Raw genomic sequence first — 24,313 nt, 5'->3', positions numbered from 1 at the left:
CTTTACAGACTTTCTGCAGGTGCCTGCTTATTTTCCGGGTCACCCACCAGGGCTGTGAGCTCTGGGCAGGCAGGGCTTAAAGCTTGATCATGGCTCTGTCCCCAGCCTGCTTGTCAACTACTATGCTTTGACTGCATGAGAATGAAGACAGGGGCCTTCAGAATAAGATTTCCACCCGAGATACATCTGAATTGTGGACCCCTTGAATACCTCAAGGTGGAAACTCTCCAAAAAATTCAGAGGAGGGAGATGAGCATTGTTTGAATTAGGAAAAAGAGGACGTGTGGTATCATATGAGCTTTGTGGTCATAGGCAGGTAAGCCACAAGCTGGAAAGCCTACAGATGTGTTCATTGTGGCAGTTAAAGTAAGTACATGTGAATGAGCTTTGAGAGGGGGTCCTGGCCCTACACTTCCTACATGAGGCTGCTGCTTTTCTCCCTGGATATTTGCTGGCCACCACAGGGCTGAATTTGGAGTTGTCGATGCACAAGCTAGTTGCAGTTATATGTAACATTGAGCTCTTCTGGGTGGCCTAAATCTAAAGCCCTGCAAACCCCACACCTCCAAACTCCACTAACGTTCATAGAAGGCCCACGGGGTTCTTTTGCCCTCTCGTTAGGATAATTTTAGACATTGTTATGGCATTGCCTGTCCTGAAGAGGCACTATGCACAGTGGTTACGAGAGCTGGCCTTGGCACCAACCTGCGGCTATTTGCATCCCAGCCCTATGCCTACCTGGGCCAGTTTCCAGGCCTTTCTGTGCTCAGCTTCCTCATGTCTGAAATGGGGATACTAACACTGCTGCCCGGATAAGATGGTCATGAAGATTAATGAATAAATGTAAAGTGTTTAAAACAGTGTTTGCACACAGTGTTCACTGTTACTATTCTAAGTGGCTTCCACCTGCATTGTTGCATATCTTCCTCCCAGCAATCCTTCAGAACAGGTGAGGCAAACTGGGGTGATTTCTGCTTAATAGTATGGGTGATAAAAGTGAGATTCAAGGAGATGAAATAACATGACCCGGAGGGAGTGACAGAGCTCAAGTTCAGGTCTTCTAACTCCAAGTTCACTTAACATTCACTTTATACCTGCTTTATGTGGGGCCTGGAACGTAGATCAGTGAATGTAGATCAATGAAGCACAGCAGAGCTCCCCAACGGTGGTGGAGGTGGGTGTGCTAACATGGAGATGCAAGCCAGTGATTGCGGAGGGGGACTGTCCTGGTCAAGGTCATGCGAGTGCATATTATGTGTTTTAGTAGTGTCATAAAGTTGCTGGGCTCCTTGGAGGCAGATGTATCCTTTGTGGGTTTTAAAGCTGTGACTCATGGATCCCCGAGGGTGTACAAACCCTCTGGAAATTTCAAGTAAAGTGTATGCATGTATGTGTGTGCGCACATTTTTCTAGGGAAAAGAGTCACACGCAGCTTCGATCAGATTCTCAAAAGAGCTGACGTGCCTAAAAATGATAAGCACTCCAGTTTTAGAGCAACTTAGAGGTAATTTGTGAATTTTTTTTTATCATGAGAAGTCTGGGTCTTGAGTGTGAGCTTGTGCATGTTCCCGACAGACATAGAGATACTACTAGTCTGAAGAAGGAAAGTAATTCTCCTTAGGACAACCCTTTGTGCTGTTCTTCCATGTCGGCATTTCCAGTGATTTGCTGGGCCAAGGAGCAGCTGACCTTGAGCTAATTATTTGACTGCTTAGAACTTGATTTCCCCATCTGCAAAGTGGGAGGCGATAGCTTCTACTTCACAACACTCTATAGGGGTTGGTTTCACCCTCAAACATACCCCAAATGTAATAGGCCCTCAATGAACCTGAGCTCCCTTCTTTATCTGGTCTCTAGCTTTGTGTTGGATCTATTCCAGGAGATATTCTTGGAGAATTGTCTTTTTTTTTTTTTTAATCATATTCCCATGCTTTTCCTCCTGGATCAAGGTTGTATCTTTTCCCCAGAATGATTCTCATTTCCTGTCTTTGGCCTTTATAGAGCAGGTTCATTCTCTCTTGCTCTCCTTCCATCTATTATGGCATCTTGGGAAAGCCCACCTGTTCTTCCTTCTGCAATTCTATTCACTGAGTTGTGCTCTGTTATTTGTTGTCTTTTGTAATTGATAAGCGGTATTTTTGGTCCATTCTCTTATGTGAGAAGAGAATAAAATAATCCCACTACCCTCACCCTAAGAAAATTTAAATTCTATGTTGCTGCCCTCTAAAACTAGAATGCAGGTATTTCAAGCAGTTATTTATGTTTTAAATAAAAGAGGCTATGTGCAAATATGGAAACAGGCACCATCTAAGCTTGACTTTTGCCTTAGAAGCATTACAGTGTTCATAGTGCTTCATCCACTTTTGGGATTTGTTGTATTGATTCTTTCAGCCTTCTGGGCAGAAGCAGAGTGGCACAAGCATGGGTGATGTCAAGGGCTGAACATGGGAGTCAGAAAGGCCTGTTGTGGACTCCTTCCCTGCCACTTGACAGCTGTGCAGACTTGGACACATCACATAGCTTTTCTGAGCCTTGGCATCTGTGAAATGGGGAGTAGTGGTAACCAGACTATATGTATTAGAGGGCTAGGGCTGCCGTGATCAAGTACCACAACACAGGTGGGTGGCTTAAACAATGGAAATTTGTTGTTTTATAGTTCTGGCCACTACAAGCCCGAGGTGAAGGTGTCAGCTGAGTTGTTCCTTCCAAAGGCTCTAAGGGAGGATCTGTTCAGTGTCTCCACCTCACTGCTGGGAGTTTGCTGACAATCTTTGGCATTCCATGGCTTAGAGATCCGTCACCCCAATCTTTGCCTTCATCTTCACTTAATCTCTTTGTGTGCATGGCTGCTGCTGGGTCCAAATTTTTCCTTTGCATAAGGACAGCAGTCATATTAGATTAAGGCTGACCCTAATGCCCTTATTTTAACCTGATTACCTCTGCAAAGACCCTATTTCCAAACCAAGCTACATTCTGAGACACCGTGGTTTAGGGCTTCAACATATATTTCAGGAGGATGCAATTCGATAACTACCACATAGGGTTGTTAGGATGACTAGATGAGATAGTCCACAAAAAAAGGGCTTTTTGGAGTTCCTGGCACATGGTAAGCCCTAGGTGAATTGAGCCTTATTAGTGTGGGAATTTATCATGCCCTCGTTCAACCAGAAGCTGACCTTTCTCCCTTACAAGTCTGGGCACTTTTCTGTGTTTTGTTTAGTTTTGTTTTGCTTTTCCTTGTCTCTCGTTTTTCATCAACCCAAATTGAAATGGGAAAGGCAATGCATAGAGCAGTTGAAACATGGACAGTTTTGTCATTTGACCGTCAGAATTCTTTATACTCTCATTTCTCCTCAGTTTGAATTTGTATTAGTAGAAACAGATTTGTGTGTGTAAAAATACACAGAAACATACTATAACAGTTCAATCCATGTTAATCATTTGAGACGCTGTCCTAAACAGCAGAGTGATTTTATCTGAGGGGAAATTTTGAAACCAAAAGAATTATCGGATGGCCATTTTTTTTTTCAAAAAAAAATCAAAATTAGTCCAGTATCTGAGAAAATGTGTTATTGGAATCAAATAAGCTGGCGGCAAAGTCTACCATTCCGTGTGTACTGCTATGGTATCCGAAACATAATTATCAAGCTTAAGTTAATTAGACTAATGCTCAGAAAATCTGGCCTGGCAGCTTGCGGTAAGTAATTATATATACTGATTAAAAATGTAATACGTGGTGAGCAGAGGCAAAGGCAACTCCATTCGACACAGCCTGTGCACATACACAATTAAGAAGCCATGTAGAAGAGTGCACACAATGAGAAGGAACTTTGTAGAAACTAGCAGGCATCCAGCCAAGCCTTCTATAGGGTGGGATGCAGGTTCCCATCTTACCCAATGGAGGTTGAGCAGGTGTCACTGTGGGGCCAGCACAGAGAGGGCACATGACCATGGGTTCTCATTGGTTGGCAGACCACCCAAAACACACTCCAAGCCACAGCCTGGTGTTCCAGCCTGTCATCTCTGTTTCCTCTCAAGCTTCTCCCTCAAAAGATGATTAGCTGTGAGACAGCCAGAGGTCAGCTTCCTTGGTGATTTTCTATCCTCCGAAATAATGAAATTGACATTAATTATGGGCCGCAGATCAGGGTAGGATGCCAACCTCTGTGTGCAGGCACAGACATACCTTTCATTTGCCCTTCTGCTGGAGGAGCGGTTTTCTTTCCAGCTTTCCTTAAAAGAGGGAAGGATACTGTTATGTGGGATCCAGGGACAAAGACTGGAGGTACTCAAGGTTAGGCTGTCTACCCTGATTCTTTGTAAGTTTATTATGCCGTAAGAGTTTGATTCAGTAAATATAGTTACATTTTCAGATTGGTGAAGGCTACAGAGAAATCTTATTTTGTTCTGGATCTCGTTTACAATGTGTGTCTCTGTTCCTGCCTCACTAGTATATCACATGGTTTAGATAACATAATTAAACTCTTATTTGAGGACTGAGGATGGGTATAACTGTGTCATCTTTCTGAATATCTACTGTGGTTGGTTTATTTGGGCAAGAAGTATTTAGTGAACCTCTTCTATGTGCCTAGCTTTGGTTTTATAAGGTCGTTAAGGTATGAGATTGAACCATATGACATTGATGTCTGAGAAGTCAAAGAAAAGATTGGCTATTGTGAAAAGGCATGATTTTGCCCCCAGGAAACCTATAATTTGGAGTGGTAGATAAATTAGAAGGCATGTAATATGTGTCCTGAAATGGGACCACCTTGGAGGGCCACCTAAGTCCAGTGTTGGGAGATCAGGGGAAGAAATGTCATCCATGCAGGGAGAACAGTATGTGCAAAGGACTGGTAGTGAAATACAAGGCAGTTGTTTAAAGAATAACTCCTACTCACATGAGATGGAAACAGACAGGACAAAGGGTTGAGAGATGAAAGTAAAATGGTAAGGGCCTACTACTGTGCCAGGAAAACCATGTCCAGGACCAATAACTCAGAACCAGAGCATTTGATGTCAAGGATTAGGAGATGGGGTTGAGACTGCACTGGAACATTACCTAGAATTTCTGCTTTTTAAATAAGAGAACCCACAATATAAGCTTTGTCAGTTGTGATGTTCCAATTCAGAGACTAGATGCAGGCCACCCTTGTTACATTTAATTGAGGGACCATTTTAGTAGAGCAACACTGAGGCTTTTAGTCCAACATGGCAGAAGACTCAACCAATTCACTTAATCTCCCTGGGCCTTTGTTCCCTTCTCTATAAAATGGGGATAATAGTATTGTGCCTCTACCTACCCTAGAGTTCATCAAATAACATTCTGTATGCAAATGAGCTTTAAGTTAGAGCCTCAATTTAGTCTATATTGCTTAGCAAATGTTATGTATTGTTATATGAGGAGAGGGAATAGACAGAAAGGGAGTGGGACCCTGGAGTCCCAACTGCCTACTAGCTATGAGATCACATCTCTAAGCCTTAACTTCCTCATCTAAAAATGGAAATGACAGCACCATGGATGGGGTAGGTACTCTTATGAAGAGTAAATGAAATCATGATTGTACCTGGCACTTACCACAGTGCCAGACAGAGAGCAAGTACTCAATAGAGCTCCATTAAAAATAACAATTAATAACAACAACATAATTATGCCATCCTTAATGTTGGGCTCCAGTCCTTTAATGTTTCCACTTTCCTGGAGCAAAAAGTTCCCCAGCATTCGACCGAGGGCATCTCTCCTTCAGCCAGGAGCACCACACCATTTTTCTTTTCTTTTTTTCTCTCTCTCTTTCTTTTTTTTTTTTTTTTTTTTTTTTTGAGACAGAATCTCACTCTGTTGCCCAGGCTAGAGTGCAATGATGCAATCTCGACTCACTACAATCTTCACCTCCTGGGTTCAAGCAATTCTCCTGCCTCAGCCTCCTGAATAACTGGGATTACAGGTGTCCACCACCCCACCCAGCTAATTTTTGCATTTTCAGTACAAATGGGGTTTCACCATGTTGGCCAGGCTGGTCTCGAATTCCTGACTCAGGTGATCCGCCCGCCTCAGCCTCCCAAAGTGCTGGGATTACAGGCGTGAGCCACCAGGCCCGGTCCAGCTCTCCATTTTTTCATAGAGTAGTATTTGTTCCTTGTGGTTTATCTGCATTTTGACTGAAGGATTAAGTCTAGAATTTGACCCCTCTTGTTGTAAGTAGATGAGTTTTTATCTCCACCCGAGGCCCAAATAACCATTTGCAATGTGAAAGAACAGTTAATCAGGGGGTTGTTTTGCATCTGGGATGCCAGAAAATCACTTTTCCTGATTTAAAAGAAATTTAATTTTGGCATCTGGTAGACACAGTCTGATAACCAATTAGGAACACTCACAGATTTTGAAGCAATAAATTGACTACTAGGCTTCATTCTAATGTCAATGAACTGGGGTCAGTTATTGCCAAAATCAAAAAGAAAGCAGCAAAATTGCTTGGAAATTAGTTACTTCTTTCAACGTCTTGTCTGTGTTTCCTACCCAAATAGCAATTAGTATGCTGTTTCATTCCCCAACGATAGGCAGAAGAAATGGAGACAGAGCTGCAAAGCCTTCCAAACAGCCTTCTTGGTGTGGGAATCAACATAAACAAAAGGACTAAAGAGATTATGAAATGTGGAAAGCATGTGAAATTTATATTACTACTGCGGACATGTTTATTAAAATCTAGGCAAGCATTTTGCTGTCAAAATAAAACTTAAGAGCGCATTTATGGAGAGGAGAACATTTGGATGACTATCTCACAGACATAAAACTCTTAAGGCAGAGAAGTTTTAATTAAGAACAGCAACCTGTGTGAAGTGCTATACCCAAAATAGATCCTAGTGGGGATTCAGTGAAGGGATACATCAATTTCAGACATCTGGAATCCAATTAATAACTCCAGTGCTTTTATATGGCAAATGCTACTATGTTGCAATTTTTGTGGACATCTTGGAATGGGAGCTGGATTTCTATCTTGAGGAAAATGGCAGTCATCCGATGTTGTAATCTTACATGCCTCCCAAGGATGGTCTTTTTGTTTTCCATCATAGCCTCCTTTTCTTTAGTTGTGTAAGTAGTTATGTTTAATGATGATTAATGAGTATCTGCAAACCCACTGCCCAGAACAAAAGCTATGTTTTTGCTGCTATCCCACATCTAAAAACCATCCATTGTCTCCTCACATGGAGCTATCCAGCATCCTCAATCCCATGCTCACCATTACTTTGTGACTTTTCATATAGTTTTAGGCATCTCTATGGATTCCTAAAATGCATATGATTTTTGTCTTTAGGGAATTTTTAAAATTAATATATTGTTAAGATTTGTCCCTATGAGCTGTGTGTCACTATCAAACATTTATTTTGCTTGAGCCGTGGTATTTAATTATGTGAACATATCACAGTTTATTCATCTACTCTCTGATGGGATGTTGGTTATTACTAGGTTCTGTCTATTTTAATCGGAGTTTCTTTGAACATTCTCATGCATGTCTTCTTGTACACATATGAGAATTTCTCTTGGTAATATACCTGGGAGTAATGTTGGATTGTAGGGTATCGCAGATGTCAGCTTTAAGAGGTAATGCTAAACTGTTTTCTAAAGAGGTTATTCCAATATATCTTCTCAACAGCAATGCCAGAGCAATCCTGGGAGTCCATATCCTCTTTAGCCCACAGAATGGTTTCTGAGTACAGCTTGTCAATGAAGGATCAGACTGTCTGAGTCCAAGTTCTAACTATCTAAGTCCGAGAACTGTCTAAGTCCAAGTTCTAACTCTTGATCAAGTTAATGTAAAAATATAACTTTCAAACATTGGTGATTTTGATCTCCACCTAAATCTAGCAGTACTGCAGTAAGATCCTCTTTCCTGGAGCATTGAAACCTTGAAAGCAATATGGCCGAAGGGATATAAATGTCACATGGATGTTTGGGCTAGAAGGTTTTAAAGATCTGTGTCAATCCCTGATTCTAGGAACAGGCCATTTTCAAATATTTGTGTCTGGAACTTTACATAGATACCTGAAATTATAATTAGTTATTTTAAAGCATTTTTATCTTTGTCCTTTAAAAACCAACCAATGAAACTCCTTTAAACCCTTGAGTGGCACTGAGGTGAGATTAACTAAAAGATTAGGACGCTTAAGTGATTTTTATAGGTTTTTCATTCATGAAGTTATAACTCTCAATAATATTTTCAGCTTTATGTATCTCTCAGGCATGGCTCTTTCTCCAGTACATCTTGAGCATCTCAGCCATAAGTAATTGGAGGGTTAGGTGCATAGTAGGCAGCTGAGAAAGGTGAGGGTATTGCTTTCCTAACCTGAGGCTTCAGAATAGTCCCAAGCTTGGCATTGCATTTCAATTTTTCACTGTGCCAAAGCTCGCTCTCTCTCTCTCTCTCTCTCTGTGTGTGTGTGTGTGTGTGTGTGTGTGTGTGTGTGTGTGTATTTGCAGTTGCCTTACATCTCTGTTGCCTGTGCTGACTTCTGGAGTATGGTCAATTATAGGGCATATAAAATGAACAGTTGAACTCATAACAAGGAAATCTCAGTTTCTTTCAAGTATTCTGGTTCGGAAAAAAAGGCACTTGAAATCCTCTGTGACGATCTGCTGTCACGCATGGTAAGCATAGCGTTTCAGCTGCATTCAAGGCTTTATGTCTTCATTAAAGAGGGTTTTTAAGTGAAATAGAGAGAGGCATTTGGGAAAGGTTGGCTCCTAATTTGTTTGTGCAACTCACATGGGCCAGGTTCTTTGAAGGGCATTGGAACAGCTTCATCAGAAATTAATGGATTTGTAGGCTGCACAGGGTATGTAACTTCCAATGGGTGAGTAGCAGCTTCAGAGGGTGCAGTTTTGTAACCAGAGGCAGAATGATCCTATTGTAGAAAGAAGGAATCGTGACCAATCCAGTGGACTGATGAGTACCGTTGGAATATAGATTTTTATGTTAGTCATTTTTCATCTGCCAGCATATGAGATCCAGTGCCAGGCACCTGGCTAGGTGGTGCTGGGGTAGCTCTTTTAGCTCTGCCAAACATATGGTGTGCATTCAGAAAGAAGTCTGCGAGGTCAGCCTGCATCCTTGCTGCTCCATGGTAGTCACCACATGTGTAAATAACTTGCTGCTCACCTGGTTTTCTGGGGAAAGTTCATTATAGGCAGGGCTGATGTTAGGATGTGTGAGAGACCCAGTAAGCAAACATTGAGCCCCAAAGTGTCATTGCCCATGTTCAGAGGCAGTGCTGGGTCCAGCTGTTCTGGGATGGCCTTTCTACCTTCAGCTCGCTGAGTTTGGATTTATTACAGCTTTGCCTGTTTAATAGTCTTCTGTGCCCAGCACAAAGTAGGTGTTTGAAAAGAGTGATGTAACTGAATGAATCATTCAATCTCTCTCTTCTTCTAGCCCTTGTGCCTCCAGTGCTAAAGGGAAGAGAGATTTTCCTACTTCTCTACCTCATCTTTTACCTTCTATCTGAGAACTTCCTCACTCGGCTTCAGGCACTTGCCTTTAGCCAGTGCACAGACCATACAGATGCCTCCTTCTTCCCTTCAGGTATTTGCACTTGCCTGTCCTCAGCTGACTGTCCCTTCCTCAGAGCAGTCTTTTCTGACCACATTGTCTCACGTAGCTCCCTCTTTCATTCCCTCCCATGGTAGTGATAGATGATTACTTGCTAATTGCCTGCCTTCTCTCCTAGAATGTAAGCCCCCTAAAGGCACTACCTTGTCCAGCTTGCTTACTATTGCACTATGAAATACCCTGTGGCCACATAGGGTATACATGTTCATATTTGTTGAACAATTGAATGAATTCTGCAGAGAAACAAGCTTTAAATGCTTGAGGATCTGGATTGCTCAAAGCTCCCAGCTAGATCGGCTTCTTCAGATAGGTTTTATCTTGACAACCCAGTCACTGCTGCCTGCAATGTTGTGTTGAGAAGGATTCTGTGGCTGGGCATTATTGGTTGTGTGCTGTGTGCTTGCCTCCCTCTCTCAGTTGTGTGTTTGTGTAGCATCTTGTAGTGCAGATTTTTCTTTCTCCTCGGAGAGTTTCCTTGCCTGCACTGTGCTTCCAAAGACTCTGCAAGGTACCTTTGAAAAAAGAAGCCATATGTAGCAGAAGCAAATAGGAAACTAAATGTTCAGGAGATTCCAACAAAAGCAGAAATTGGCCCTATGCCTCTTCCCATTCCTCGTTCTGAGTACTGTGGGTTGATATCACTCTAGGATTAAAGGAGAACACTCTTGCTTAAACACCAATATCTGAAACACCAGGGGGGAAAAAGGCTTACAGTACATGACTGGCCAAGGAAATTGCTTTTTGAATAAATGCTTCCATCTCTGAAGTTTGCTTCATCACAAACCTCCCTTTCAGAAGGAGTTTCATTTCATTTCTCGGTGAGCATGTTTTTAGAAACAGGAGGCCTGTGGAAATCAAACTGGCAGAGATCTCTAGTCCCTTTTGCCTCACCAGTTTTCTACCCACTGAAAAACCAGAAGGGTTCAGATATGATGGCACCTGGGGTGAGGTGTGGGTGATCAGCGATTATATCCTGAGAACTGCCCTGAGATGCAATTTTCCCCTCAGAAGACGTTTTCCAGCAGGGCCCTCCGGGCTGACAGGTCAATCCCTATTTGCAGTGTTAGTTTTGCTTTCTGCTGTTTTGCCACCCATGTTTTCAACTATGTTAACTAAAAGAATGTTCCCAGGAATTTATAGAGTGGATTAGGAGAGCACTAGACATACAGCAAATTTGTTTGGATGAGACATACAGTTTGCTGCATATCTGGATCCACTAGTGGATCGAGTGTTTGTATGTCTCATCCAAACAAATACCACTCTGAATTATCCATGTTACATTGGTTGAGTGATTTAAGTTCCTTGTTTTATCTGGAAAATGGGGATGATGAGCTAGCATAGCCAGTATATTGGGAGGAAAAGTGTAATTTAGTAACGTATTTGACCAATGCTTATTGAAAACCTACTACAGTAGTCCCCTTATCTCCAGTTTCACTTTTCACAGCTTACCATAGTCTGAAACTACTAAATGAAAAATTCTAGAAATAATTCATAAGTTTTCATTACACAACATTCTGAGCCATGTGACAAAATCGCACGCTGTCCCACTCTGTCCTGCCCAGGATGTGGATCCTCCCTTTTTCCAGCATAGCCATGTTGTCTACACTACCTGTTTGTTAGTAACTGAGTAGCCATCTCTGTTACCAAGTTGATTGTCGTGGAACCACAGAGCTTATGCCCAAGTAACCCTTCATTTTCCTTAATAACAGCCCCAAAGCACAGGAATAGTGATGCTGGCAATTCAGATATGCCAAAAAGAGGACATAAGGTGTTTAAGAGAAAAGGTGAAAGTTCCTGACTTAATAAGGAAATAAAACAAATTATATGATGAAATTGCTGGTTGGGTGCGGTGGCTCACACCTACAATCCCAGAACTTTGGGAGACCAAGGCAGGCAGATCACGAGGTCAGGAGTTTGAGACCAGCGTGGCCAACATGGTGAAACCCCATCTCTACAAACACTAGCCAGGTGTGGTGGCTCACTCCCATAGTCCCAGCTACTGAGAAGGGTGAGGCAGGAGAATCCCTTGTACCCAGGAGACAGAAGTTGCAGTGAGCCAAGATCGTGCCACTGCACTCCAGCCTGGGTGACAGAGCAAGACTCCATCTCAAAAAAAAAAAAAAAAAAAGAAAGAAATTGCTAAAATCCTCGGAAAGCAGGGATCTTCTGTTTGTGCAATTGTGAACAGTGCATTGTTACAATTGTTCTATTTTATTCTTAGTTGTTAATCTCTTAAGAGATTAACCTGTTCCTGTACCTGGATTTATACATTCAACTTTATCATAGGTATGTGTATGTGTAGGAGAAAACAGAGAGCATATATAGCGTTCAGTACTATCCATAGTTTCAGGCATCCACTGGGAGAAGAAGGGGGATTCCTATACTGGTATCAGATACAGCAAGCTGAGAGGATATGAAGATGGATGTTACTCTGATTGGGCAATGTGGGAATTAGACAGGAAGATTTTGTTTTTACCAAGTTTGATATTGTTTAGGGCTTACTATTATTTGAAAAGCAAAGAACTACTGGGCGAGTGCAAATGATTTCTCTTCTGAACCCTGGGAGTCAGGCTCCTGCCACAGTGGGATTTTCGTCTGACATATCAGACCCAACTGTTGAGCAAGATCATTCTGATCCCTTACAAAGTTGAGAAGAACATCATAGCAATGGGGTGTACTAAGAATATCAACCCATTAGTAGCTCCTCACAGCCCAGTTCCAGGCTCCTATTCTTCAGCTGTCCTGATGTTGTGTTGTAAGAAAGTTCTAGGCCAAGTACAGTGGTGCATGCCTATAACCCCAGCACTTTAGGAGGTGGAAGTGGCTGGATCACTTGAGCCTGGGAGGTTGAGGCTGCAGTTAGCTGGCCACTGCACTCCTGACAGAGCGAGACCTTGTCTCAAAAAAAAAAAAAAAAAAAAAATACCTCTAAATGGTGGCCAGTCGGGAAGCAGTGTTGCAGACCCAGGAGGCACTGTCTGGGGTTGTTTTACTCAAATACACATTTGAAGATAGAATTACTGATGGTCTCCCTGACAAGAAGTGACTCCTTTGATGTTTTAATTGAAATCAACTCTGCTCAGGACCCGGAGCTGCAGTTGCTCTTTGCTGAGATGCTCCTGACAAGCTTTCAATGGAAAACTGCGAACTTTCATGTCTAATCAATTCCAGTGATTTTTTTTAATGGCGTGGGTGTACTCCAACAAACCTGAAATGCCCACCTTGGTTCGTGGAGGTTTTATAGGGTACATAGTATGCTCCAAAGACCATTCATAGTACAGTTGGTGGAGTAATATCTGGTCCAAATTATGATGCTAGCAAAGTCTCATTTGCTGCTTTGGCAATCGGCTTGACAATGTGATACTTCAATGTATAATTGGATAAGCAATTGGGTTCTGTTATAGTACAGTGGTTTGGCATAATTATTTTCCAGCACTGTGATTTTCTAGTTAATACATACTTTGGGGGGTTACAAATTCTTAAACATCAACACTCTATACTCCTTGAAAATGGGATGCCACTAATTAATATAAGAGCTTATTTCAGCATTTTGGCCCCACAGGCAGCACTAAAAATACTTGCTCTTACTCAAGCAAGTTATGCTTAAGTCAAAGCTTTGGCAACTAATCAAATGATTAATGCTCCATTGATTACTTGAATTTCTATTCAAGAAAGGAGGAGGAACTGGGCTTTTGAACTTTCACAGTGAATAGAAGGACCCGAAGGTAATTTGTTTGCACATAGACATCTCACAATCTAGTGCTTAGTCCAAGGCTCCAGCTCACAGGATCCCTCACATAGAGAAGGGAGGCAATGAACATAGTTTTATACTAAGTAATATTCAAAGAACTTCACTGTCCTAAGGTAGCACAAGTGACAGGCAGAGGTTTATGGTCCAAGACCATTTTCTGCCTCAAGTGAAAGCAACTGATGATTCACTGGGCTACCAAGAAAGTCCAACATGGGTGCCAGTCTGCTCAGTAACCAGCACATAGACAAAGGAAGCTCCGTGTCTGGCAGGAAACATGTACTGAAAGGATAGGGGCAGGGAGGTGCTAGAAGCATGAAAGCATCCAGAATTGTGAAACATGACTCAATCAGAATGGTCCAAGAAGGCTTCTCAGGAACTTTGGGAAGTAAATGATGGAAGATAGGCAGAATGGATATTGGGCAAAAATGGAGTTTTTGCACCCTGGTTCAGAGCAATCTTGGCAGGGAAGCCAGGATCTCTGTGTGCTTTACAGACAAGCACCAGGGAGAAAGCTGCCAGATGACAAGGTCCACCTATAGTGAGAGGCCAAGTCCTCTCGCTTAATGGCCATGACACTAACTAGCCTATGGGGCAAATGAGCCCCCTCTCCTCGTCCATGCTGTCCCCACTCCCAATCTTTCTCTTCTGATTGCTGCCATCACTTTCTCCCTTTAATTCATTATCCTTCCAGGACACTCTTTATGAGCAATTATTCTAGTCCTTTTACTTCCTTGCCTCTGATCCTTTCATATCTTCTCATCACACCAAAAATAAAATCCAAACTTCTCAGCTGTGCCCACAGGGTACAAATGATCTGCCGTCCCCCCAAGTCCTCTGTCTCACTCTTCCAGCCTGTTACCCAACCACCACACTTCCTTGAAGGTCTGCACTTGCTGTTCTTTCTGCTTGAAATATTCCTTCCTGCCCCTTTACTTAAATACTCATTATTCACATCTCTTAAATGCTACCTCTTCAGTGAAGCCTTCCTTTAGAAGCCTGCCCTATCCAAAATTCTACCATCCCCTATACCATCTTTTGACGGAGCTCTTATAACATAAAATTATTTTGACTCCTATGCATCTATAAAAAATGAAGCTTTCTAGAACTCAGCCCAGTAGAAACTGCCACCCACAAGTGTTAAAGGCCAATGCATCACCCTCACATCTTGAGTCACCCTTTCCCACCTCAGTTGTACTTCCTTCCCCAAGGGCCATTTCTCAAGCTGTTAATGCCATATTTTCACACCGTTTCATTTCATATATTTCTAAAATTGATTCTTATTTTTAAGTTTACTTTAAAAGGAGACTTGACATGATTTGTCATAAATGAGAGATACCCCTAAAAATAAATATGATCTAAACAAAACAATCTTCTTATATTCTAGCCAGTCTGGATGGCTCTTCTCTTTCTCTTGGAGGTGCTGTTGGTACCTTATCAAGGACATACTAGTACCACTGAGACTTTATTCTTGAACAGTAAGATGGACTGAAGGACCACTGAAAAGGGAATTAGTTTTTCTCAGTAAGATTCAAAGCTGTTTGCAGCTTTGCATTTGTAGGACCGGAGACCATCTTTTAGACCCCTGTCGTGCGTGCATATTCCATCTTTAAACAATGGAATGTTAAGGCCTCTCAGAGTGGCAAATTTCAGCTCTCTTGCTAACTCTGATACATGTTAGTAGCTGCCTAGAAGCCAGGTCAGGATTCATCAGGGAACAGTGCTGTAATTAGTTGGTGAAGCTGACCATGGGTACAAGTTGCCTTGCTGGGGAACTGGTACACATATCATGTGTTTAATGAAGCTGTTCCCATTGCCCAGAATTACCCTTTCTTCAAAATCTCATTACCATCTTTTAAGCCCAGTCCAAGTCCGTGATTTTTAAAAGTCAATCTCAGACCCCAATTCCAGCAAGAATTATTTTCTCTCCCCCTGTCCCAGATATTCCAAGAACACTTTGATGGAACTTCTAGTTCAGTAGTTAGGCCAGTATTAAATTATCTATGCACAAATGTGTCTGCCCTATTGAGGAACCTGAGGAGGTAAAGATCTTGGGCTTATTTACCTTCATTATCTTTCATAAGACCTAGAACAGAGCCTGGAATATATCATGTGTTCATCAAATCTTGGTTGAATAGAAAGTAATAACAGCGGATCAGATCTAAAGAAAAAAAAAAACAGTTATTTTCTTTTTGAGACTTTATATAAACCCCTGTGTAAACAGAACCATCAACCCATAAGAAATGGTTTATTTAAGCTCTCTACTTCTGTATGTTGTTTTATTAAAGTGATAATGAAATATGTTATTTTATAAAAACATCCAAATTTATATTCAGCGGTTTGCTTCTGTAAGAAGAGCATTAAATTAGTTTTCCCCCTTTTGAAGACAATTTGGCATTTTACTCCAGGTTAGTTCTAAATTCTGAAAAACATTTAAATTATTGTGAACCATTCCTCCTACTGCATTCCATTACGGAGCTCTAAAAATGTCAATAGCAAAGGCAGTTTGAGCGATACAGCAGGGAATTAATCATTACCCCATATACCTTGTGATAACATACTCAGTGCACAGGAGGGAGCACAATGTCAAAATCGACACATATCAGTTCTTCAATCAGAAATCCTGTTAACACTACCTTCCCCAAAAACCATTTCTAGCAGATAAAGTGTGATGACTGAAGAGAGATTTTTTTTAAAAAAAAATCTCTTTTCAAAGCTGTGCAGAAATAGAATTTGCTTGGAGAGGCCATCACAGACTTCAATCTGTTGAATGTGAATGAAGACTTTGGTTCAAGTTTTTGCAAACTTTGTCACTTTGGCGTGCACTTTCCTCTAAAGAACAAAGCTTCTGTGAAAACCGTTTTGACTACTGTTGTTGCATCAGAAGGAAACCAGTATGTAATACATCAGTGTGGGTGTTGAGCATTTTCAGAGCAAGCAGAGTCACATTTAACTTACGTGACTTACCTGCAGAAAGGAGAGATGGAGAACTATAGTGCACTGAATCCCAGACACAGTCAGTTGGAAGTGCGGTTATTTTATGTACTACTAAGAAAGAAAAACACTGCCAATTAAATTATGACATACTGTTGGTTATAGGACATGTTTTGATTTCAAAGATGTTAAAATATGAAAAAATGTACACTTTAGAACTGGTGAACTAAGGAATTAAAATAGTGCAGGTTGATTTACACTGCATTCCATGCAATAATAATAAGCCCTGGAGTGCACAAATGATGGCCTTGAATTTCATCTTCCTGCTTATGGTCTCCTCTGTTTTTTCCAGGATTCACAGCCAGGCAACTTTGGGAACAACCTAGTTACCAAATGCAAGCCAAGTTCTTCCTGCGATGCTTTTTTAAGGTGTCTGCTAGGTTAAGTTGCCAAATAAAATACAAGAAGCCCAGTTAAATTTGTATTTCAGGTAAACAACAAATAATTGTTTAGTACAAGGATATCTCAACACTGTATGAGACATCCTTATCCTAAAACAAGTCACTGAGTGCCCTGTATTTTTATTTGCTAAATCTGGAAATCTGGCAATCATACTCCTGGGGTATTGACTGCCTTTGACCTCCACCCTATTCTTTTACCATAGGTCCTTAGCTTTTACTGTGAGAAGCCTCAGTTAATACCTTATTCCATACAACAACTCTGAGGATTCGGGATTAATGAGGGTCATTTTAGAGCTGAAGCAGCTACATTTCCTCCCCAGATTTGGGTGTCTCATTATAATAAGTTGGTTGGGATCTGAATTCTTATCATAACTTTTAATCCTTCTACAAAGTAGTTAGGTCCAAAAGATACAGATCATTGGGAAACCATGGAGATGCAAAATACTTTTATTCCTAGAAACAACCTCTGTGGAGTTTTTAGTGCTTGCTGTCATTAGGTTAGTGTTACTTAGCCTAAAAATAATGCTAGTGACTGACAGCAGTAGCAGCAGCAGCAGCAGGGAATATTAAATATGACTTAACTATGTGTCAGGCATGGCACTGTTCACTCTTTCTTTTTCCTACTCCCATTTTACAAAGGGGAAAACTGAGGCACAAAGAGGTTAAAGGAACTTGCTCTTCTCATTGTTCAAGCTCAGACCTAACTCTCGCCTTCTTAGAGAGCCATTTTTGGATGATCCATGGATAATCTCTTTCCCTCCATCACTCTTTATCATAACGTTTCTTTGTGAAACCAAGGTGATACTTGAAAGCCTTTGCAATGGGGCTAGCTCTATTCAGCACCCTTCCCATTTTGTAATCCCATCTCACTAAGAATCAGCCTTTTGGTGTCTACCCTCCCTACCTGGGTGCCCCAGGAGAACAATAAAGGAGTCTGTCTGGTTCAGCGTTGCAGTGCTAGGTCTGTCCCTCTGGAAGGCTTATGGGAAGTGAAACTCCTCCATTAAAGTTCACCCACGGCAAATAGTGCCTTTTGGATAAACTACTATTTAAGATCATTAGGGCTTTCTCTCTGTTAGCCAGGCAAGAATTTGTAGCCACCAGGTTCTTGGGTTGCTTTAGGGAAACGGAACTTTACTCCAAACTGTAGCATTTTTAATCTTCAAGTCACCTGGGTGGATCTTCTAGGACACAAGTCTTGCCTACCACGGCCTTTCCCAGGCCCCCTATTTCTGCGGAGATTAAAAACATTTAAAGGCTCCTGAAGTGCATCCGCATCTTAGTTCTGCATCTTAGTGTTGCTAAGACAAGCCTTGTAGGCCAGACATCCCATGGACAGAGCATAAATAGAAGAAAAGCAGTTCTAGGGCAAGGTTTGCAAAGGACAGCAGCGGTACTGTTGATAGGATCAGAAGCAATGTGCTTAAAGGCGAACGTATTCTTTCTATATGTATGTGGGCTCTAGCTCTATCTATACACTTCTCCCAAAAGCAGTGATTCTCAACAATAAGTGCACCTTAGAATTGACTGGGAAGTTTTGTTTTAAATCCCCAAAGCCAAGCTGCCCCAGACCAATTAAATCAGAATCCCTGGGGTGGGTTACATTTTTTTAAATCTTCCTAGATGATTACAATGGGCAACCAGGGTTGAGCGCCGCTGTTCTAAACAGAACCACATGCTTCCATCTGGGGCTTTTAGGAGGGAAATCTCATGACTTTTAAAAGCTATGTACAACAGTTTTTGCAAAGATGATTAGTTTTTGTTTTATTTATTTCCTGTTTCCCAAAAACAACTTCCAAGGGTTGGCACAATGTTGCCATCTGTAAAGCATATGACAATAACAGACGGTCGCCTAATAACCAGGAAGGCATTAACATTCACAGGCTCTAAATTATTTGGATTCATCTGGTATGATCTGTGTTGATGAGGCCACTTAATGCTTGATTTCCGTGTCTTCCAATGGCAGTAGCAGAAGTGGGAAGGCCGCGTTTCCTGGGCTTTGCATGTCTCTTTGTCATCCTATTGAATTGTTATAAGATGGATTTATAACAGACCTCAAGGTAGTATCAAAATGAAAATTAGTTCTTGAGTAGAAGAATAGCAATCCTGTTTGACTTGCCTGTAGCAACTGCGGCATGTTTGCTTCTGCAAGAAAGGAAATGACTTCTTAATGTGGTTTTCTTCCACTAAGGAGAATTAAATCTACATGGCAAAATGTAAAACCAGCGTGCTGGCAGCCAAATTCTGAAGGGAAGATCCATGACCCTCATAAACGTATTTGTGGCCCGGTTATATGCTAATGAGCCTCATTTAGGCTCAAACTTACCAGGAATGGAAATATAGCTCAGCTGTAGTGCAAGGCTATGGTTCCCTCACTGTTTTGCCTTCTGTATCAACGTTGAGCTGCAATAAATGGGGAAATTTCTCCATCTGCTGCAAGCTGCCAGGGTAAAGGCCTCTAGGTTAAATTTAGAGTTTGGGGCCTGAGATAGCAAAAGTCATTATATTAGTTGATAGACTTTTTGCTGAGTTGGCAAAATTATTTTTAAAGGATCAACTTTTAAAAAGTTGACATTTTAATATCTGTTAAGTTGACCTTTTACAAAAGAGAGTGGAACAGTATCCGTGGAATGGTCATTAGGGACACTGTAGATCCTTCAGGATAAATAAAAAGGCAAAAGTTGTTGGGGATAATACTGGCACCTACCACTACCTAGCTGGGTGATCTTTGGACCAGGGTATGAACTTCCTTAGAACTCAGTTTCCTCCACAGTAACATGGGGTTAAGTAGCATCAGTTTTATGAGTTATTGTAAGGATTAAACGAAATAATGTATATCAAAGAAATAATGTGCACCTTTCACATCATAAATGCTAGCTATCATTGGTGCTATTAAATTGTCTCAATCCCAAATGACTTTTAACACATAACACAAAATACTACACTTTGCATTCCCACGAAGAATGAACGGATAACCTGCAGCATTTTACAATGTATAGAGCCACACACAGGAACAAGAAATTTATTTAATTAAATTGAATCATAATAGGAGGTTAAGGGAGAAAATTGAGCTTTTCTAAGGAAGACCGTTGTGAGAACATCTTCTATGATAGAATTGCAGTTGTATTTACTCTATATGTAAATCTGAGACATACACACAACTTTTTAAAATAAATATACCTGTAATCTGAGGAGGAATTTAAAATGATTCAAGTGTTAATTTTGAGACCAATTGTTAATTTTTTGTAAGTTGTTTTCGCATGTAATCTCTTTTACTGTTTCCCTACTTGAAGCCTCTTTTAATGGAAATACTTATTACTTACTCAGTTCTCATGGCCCTTGTGTTATTATCATAAATTTGGTTCACTGAACAAAACTGCGCAGAGCTCATGTAAGAGAGTCTGAACCAAAGAGAGTAAGAGGTAAACCACAGCCCACCTTGAAGGAGGGATTATGGGTTGGTGGCAAACTCAATGCCTTCAAAATCCAGGAAGTAAAATAAATGAATGGTGCCTATGAAACATAAGAAAATTAGGAGAGTGTGGGGGAGATTATGGGAATGGCAAATGCACCCCATTCCCCCACTTCATCCCAATCTGTGACCACCTGTATTAGTCCATTCTTACAGTGCTATAAGGAACTACCTGAGGCTGGGTAATTTATAAGGAACAGCAGTTTAATTGGCTGATGGTTTCTCAGGCTGTACAGAAAGCATGGCTGGGGAGACCTCAGGAAACTTTCAATCATGGTGGAAGGGAAAGCAGGCACGTCTTCCATGGCTGGAGCAGGAGGAAGAGAGAGTGAAGGGAGGTGCTATACACTTTTAAACAATAAGATCCCCCAATAACTCACTGTCATGAGAACAGCACCAATGGGAAATTCTGCCTTGATGGTCCAATCGCTTGCCACTAGGCCCTGCCTCCTACACTGGGGAGTCTAATTTGACATGAGATGTGGGCAAGGACACAGACCTATATCATATCATCACCCCTCTCAGCCTCAGTAGATGATTACAAGAAGGCAAATGATCCGATTGTTTTAAATGTGGATTCTTGTGTAAAGCCCCTCCATTTGCAAGTTTTGGCAACTGAAACAATTAAAAGATGATACACCTACTGGCCTCTAATTTGCAAATTGTGTTCAGTCTCCCCCAGTCCCCCGAAATTTCTTCAAGGAGATCCCAAGGGCCCATGAAAGAGCCTCTTCCATTTTTTTTTCTCCAAAGCTCCAGAAACATGACAAGGAAGAGGAGGACTCCCCAGTCTCTTGGAGATCAGAGGAGGAAATGGCAGAAGAAGCTGCAGCTCTGCGGGTCTACTTTCAGTGACACAGGTAAAGACTGCATTTTGTCATCACTCAGACCCTCCCATGGACCTCAGGAAAGAGGTTGCACTCTCAGAATGGGGATGCACAAAAACACCTTCACCAGCATCCTTGGGTGGTGGCTGCAAGCTGCAGGGGAGAAAACCCTGGCCTTTGAGTACTGTATTCCCAGCCTCCTAGTCTCTTCCACCTGCCTCTTCACGCCCTTCTTCCAAGCCAGTGCCCCCACCCCACCACCAACTTTCTCCAGTCTTTCCTGTGGTGGTGCTCCTCCAGAATCCAATGTTCACAAAGCAGACCTTCTGTCATGCACAACTTTTTGTTTAAAAGGTCAACCCCACCTTAAGGTGTGACATGGCCCTCAGGCTCAAGTCTGTCTGTGAGGCCCTGTAAACCAGCTTTCTCTGCCTCTCTACCACGCCCCCAGGCAAACTCCTCTGTTTTCACTGAGAGGACTCTTCTCTTCAGTTGCTATTTGGTAAATTGCCCTTCACATTTCTCTTTTTGTACAGCTGACTAGGAAGCTTAGGCCACAGGGAAAAGTCAAGGCTTGATAGAATTAATCTTTGCCTTAATGATGGCTAACTCTTGAGAGATCATAGGTTTAAGACTCTGGTAGAAAGATAGCTATAGCCAATTTCCTTGTCAAAATGCTTCTACTCCAAATTTTTATACAGTGTCTAAGGAACTCATGCCTAGATCTATCTGGCAATCTATATTATCCCTCCTAGTCTCAGTTCCCATAGTAGACTGCTGGAATGACTGAGGGTGATGTGTTTGGTCTGTAAACAAAAAGCATTAAAAATGGCCAGGAACAGTGGCTTATGCCTATAATCCCAACTACTTGGGAGGCTGAGGCAGGAGAACCGCTTGAACCTGGGAAGCAGAAGTTGCAGTGAGCTGAGATTGCGTCACTGCACTCCAGCCTGGGTGACAGAGGGAGACTCCATCTAAAAAAAAAAAAAGAGAGAGAGAGAGATAAATATATCTATCTCTCTGAAATTTGCTTATAAACATAGGGTTACCATGCAATACTGGCATATATCTAGACTAAAAAAATTACTTGTTTATCTCAAATTCAAATTTAACTTGTATGTTGTATTTTTTCTGGCAAACCTGTTAATAAACTCCCATGGACCCCAGTTACAGATTCTCTCCTATAAATAGTTTCTTTTTCCTTTTTAGAATTAGATAACTCCAAATTAGAAATAGGCAGTTCTTCATCTGGCCTGTGAATAAATATGTTCATGTTATAAGTTGCAGAAGTAGATCAGATATAAATAAAAAACAAAATTAGTGAGCAAATGCTGGTAGCAATTGATTGATTGGAAAAAATTGTATCAACCACTTAGTGATCATGATTTTAACCTAGAAAACACATTCATCGTATTCTGATTTCACTTTGAAATGTAAGTCTTTACTGGATAGCTTTAAATATATGTGCACTTGGCCTTTCTCTCCCAGGCCCTCTTTTTAGCGTATTCTAAATACTTAAAGACCCAGACTACCTTTTCCCCTACTGTTGTTCAAACATGGTGTTGTACTCAGATCCTTGCATTCTAGAAAGCTTATTTCATTCTCCCATGTCATAAGTTTGTCAGCTCTGTACTCAATTGCCTAGGGGGATATGGCAAGTGCTATAGCAGAGGCTGTCTTTCATATTTTATTTTTAACCTTTTCCACTGTTCACCATCTCTCTCTCATTTTTTAAGGATCAAGCTAGCTTACCTAAGAACATAGGCCTATGGGCATGACTACAAACCTCTTTCTATTCCTCTTATGAAGGCCAGTATGTCATTTTAGAGTGCCCTGTTCAAATTTAAATGGGGTGACAATACCTCAGACTTGACTGCCTAGGTTGAATTTTTTCTCCTGGGTTTCCTATTGTAGTGGGTATTTTCAGGTAGAGGCTAGAAAGCTTTAGGCTTTTTCCCAAGGCTTGCTGAATTGTAGGATTTTGTCTTAGAATGCATTTTCTAGACACTTTAAGAAGATTCAAACTTATTACCCAAGTTTCCTGTAGGCTTTGCTTTGTCAGTTTTTGTTTCTGTCTTGCCTTGAGGCCTGACATTTCCTGTCTTCCAGGTAAATTGACTTCCCTTGTACATCTTACCAGAACGATATTTACCCTAACTTGTTACACAAACTATTGCCACTGTATCTTTGGATTTTTAAGTTAACTAACATTTGTATTTCTCTTTAAAGGTTTTTTGTGTACAGACAAACAAATCACCCTCAGTCTTCCCAGCAGTCAGATGTGGTAACTAAGACTAGGATGGATACTATAGGTTGCGAGGTGGCAAACCACTTAGGGTCCTAAGATTTTGCCAAGAGTATCATCATTACCTGGAGTATAATGGGACTAAATATACTTCCCTTTAAGGACAAAGGAAACATTCTATTGAAACCATCCTCACAGGGTTAACAAGAATTACATGCTGGGTTCTGGACAGAAATATGGTTGGAATTAAGCATTAATCAGGCTGCACTTTGGCCCACTTCGGCCCACTTCTTCATAACCAAAGTCACAGAGCACCAGATGCCAACAATTTGCCTCCTCATTGTTCCTACAGAGAAGATTTCTGATGTTAGAATCATAAAGCTTTTGTTTGTTAAAAATTGCTTAACATGTTTTTCAGATCCTGAATTCCAGCAAAAGAGCTAATGCCAACCAGTTTGAAGATCCCCCTCCCCATGAGGAACTGAATCAGCATGAAAACGCAGTTTCTTCATCTCACCATCCTGTGACTTCATCCTATATTCTTCAATGATCCCCTACCTCGGTCACTCCAACCCCCTTAAAATACCTAAGACCTAAACGGCTCAGACAGGCAGATTTGAGGTTTTCCCCTGTCTCCTTATTCAGCAGCCTTATGATTAAACTTCCTTCTCTGCTGCAACCCTGTGTCTCGGCGTATTGACTTGCCATGCATTAGGCAACAAACCTATTATAGTAATTTTTTTAAAGGAAATTCAGTCATTGGATTGGTCCACCTGCTTATTTCTCCCCTTTTCAAAAAAAAAAAGATGTGTCTACATATTGAATTTTTATACATTAAGTGGTTCATGAAACTCCTGAAATTCCTGAAATGTGTTAATAAATAGGGCAATTATGAAATATATGGACATAGCTATATTTTAAAACTTGTTAATCTGAAGTTCAGATAGACTTGACCTTCCCCAGCTTTCGTGATTATTCCCTCAGCAGCAAGTTAGTCTTATGCAGAGCAAGTTTCAAGACAGAC

At 41.2% G+C, this 24,313-nt stretch overlaps 1 protein-coding gene across 23 annotated transcripts in view; it reads left to right on the top strand.

The window, feature by feature from the left end:
• FHIT (fragile histidine triad diadenosine triphosphatase) overlaps positions 1 to 23,968 on the top strand; it is a 1,487,537-nt gene extending 1,463,569 nt beyond the window's left edge. For all 23 annotated transcript variants that reach the window (XM_074032605.1, XM_015445372.3, XM_065540869.1 and 20 more), the window contains 2 exons: positions 20,971 to 21,077; positions 23,708 to 23,968. In XM_074032605.1, coding sequence (XP_073888706.1) covers positions 20,971 to 21,072 — 102 coding nt within the window. In that variant the 3' untranslated portion in view covers positions 21,073 to 21,077; positions 23,708 to 23,968. The remainder of the gene's footprint in view (positions 1 to 20,970; positions 21,078 to 23,707) is intronic.
• The last annotated feature ends 345 nt before the right edge of the window (positions 23,969 to 24,313 follow it).

Source organism: Macaca fascicularis, chromosome 2 (assembly GCF_037993035.2).
Source record: "Macaca fascicularis isolate 582-1 chromosome 2, T2T-MFA8v1.1".
NCBI lineage: Eukaryota > Metazoa > Chordata > Mammalia > Primates > Cercopithecidae > Macaca > Macaca fascicularis.
Note: the sequence above shows the minus strand (reverse complement) of the source record. Positions and strands in the feature narration are given on the sequence as shown.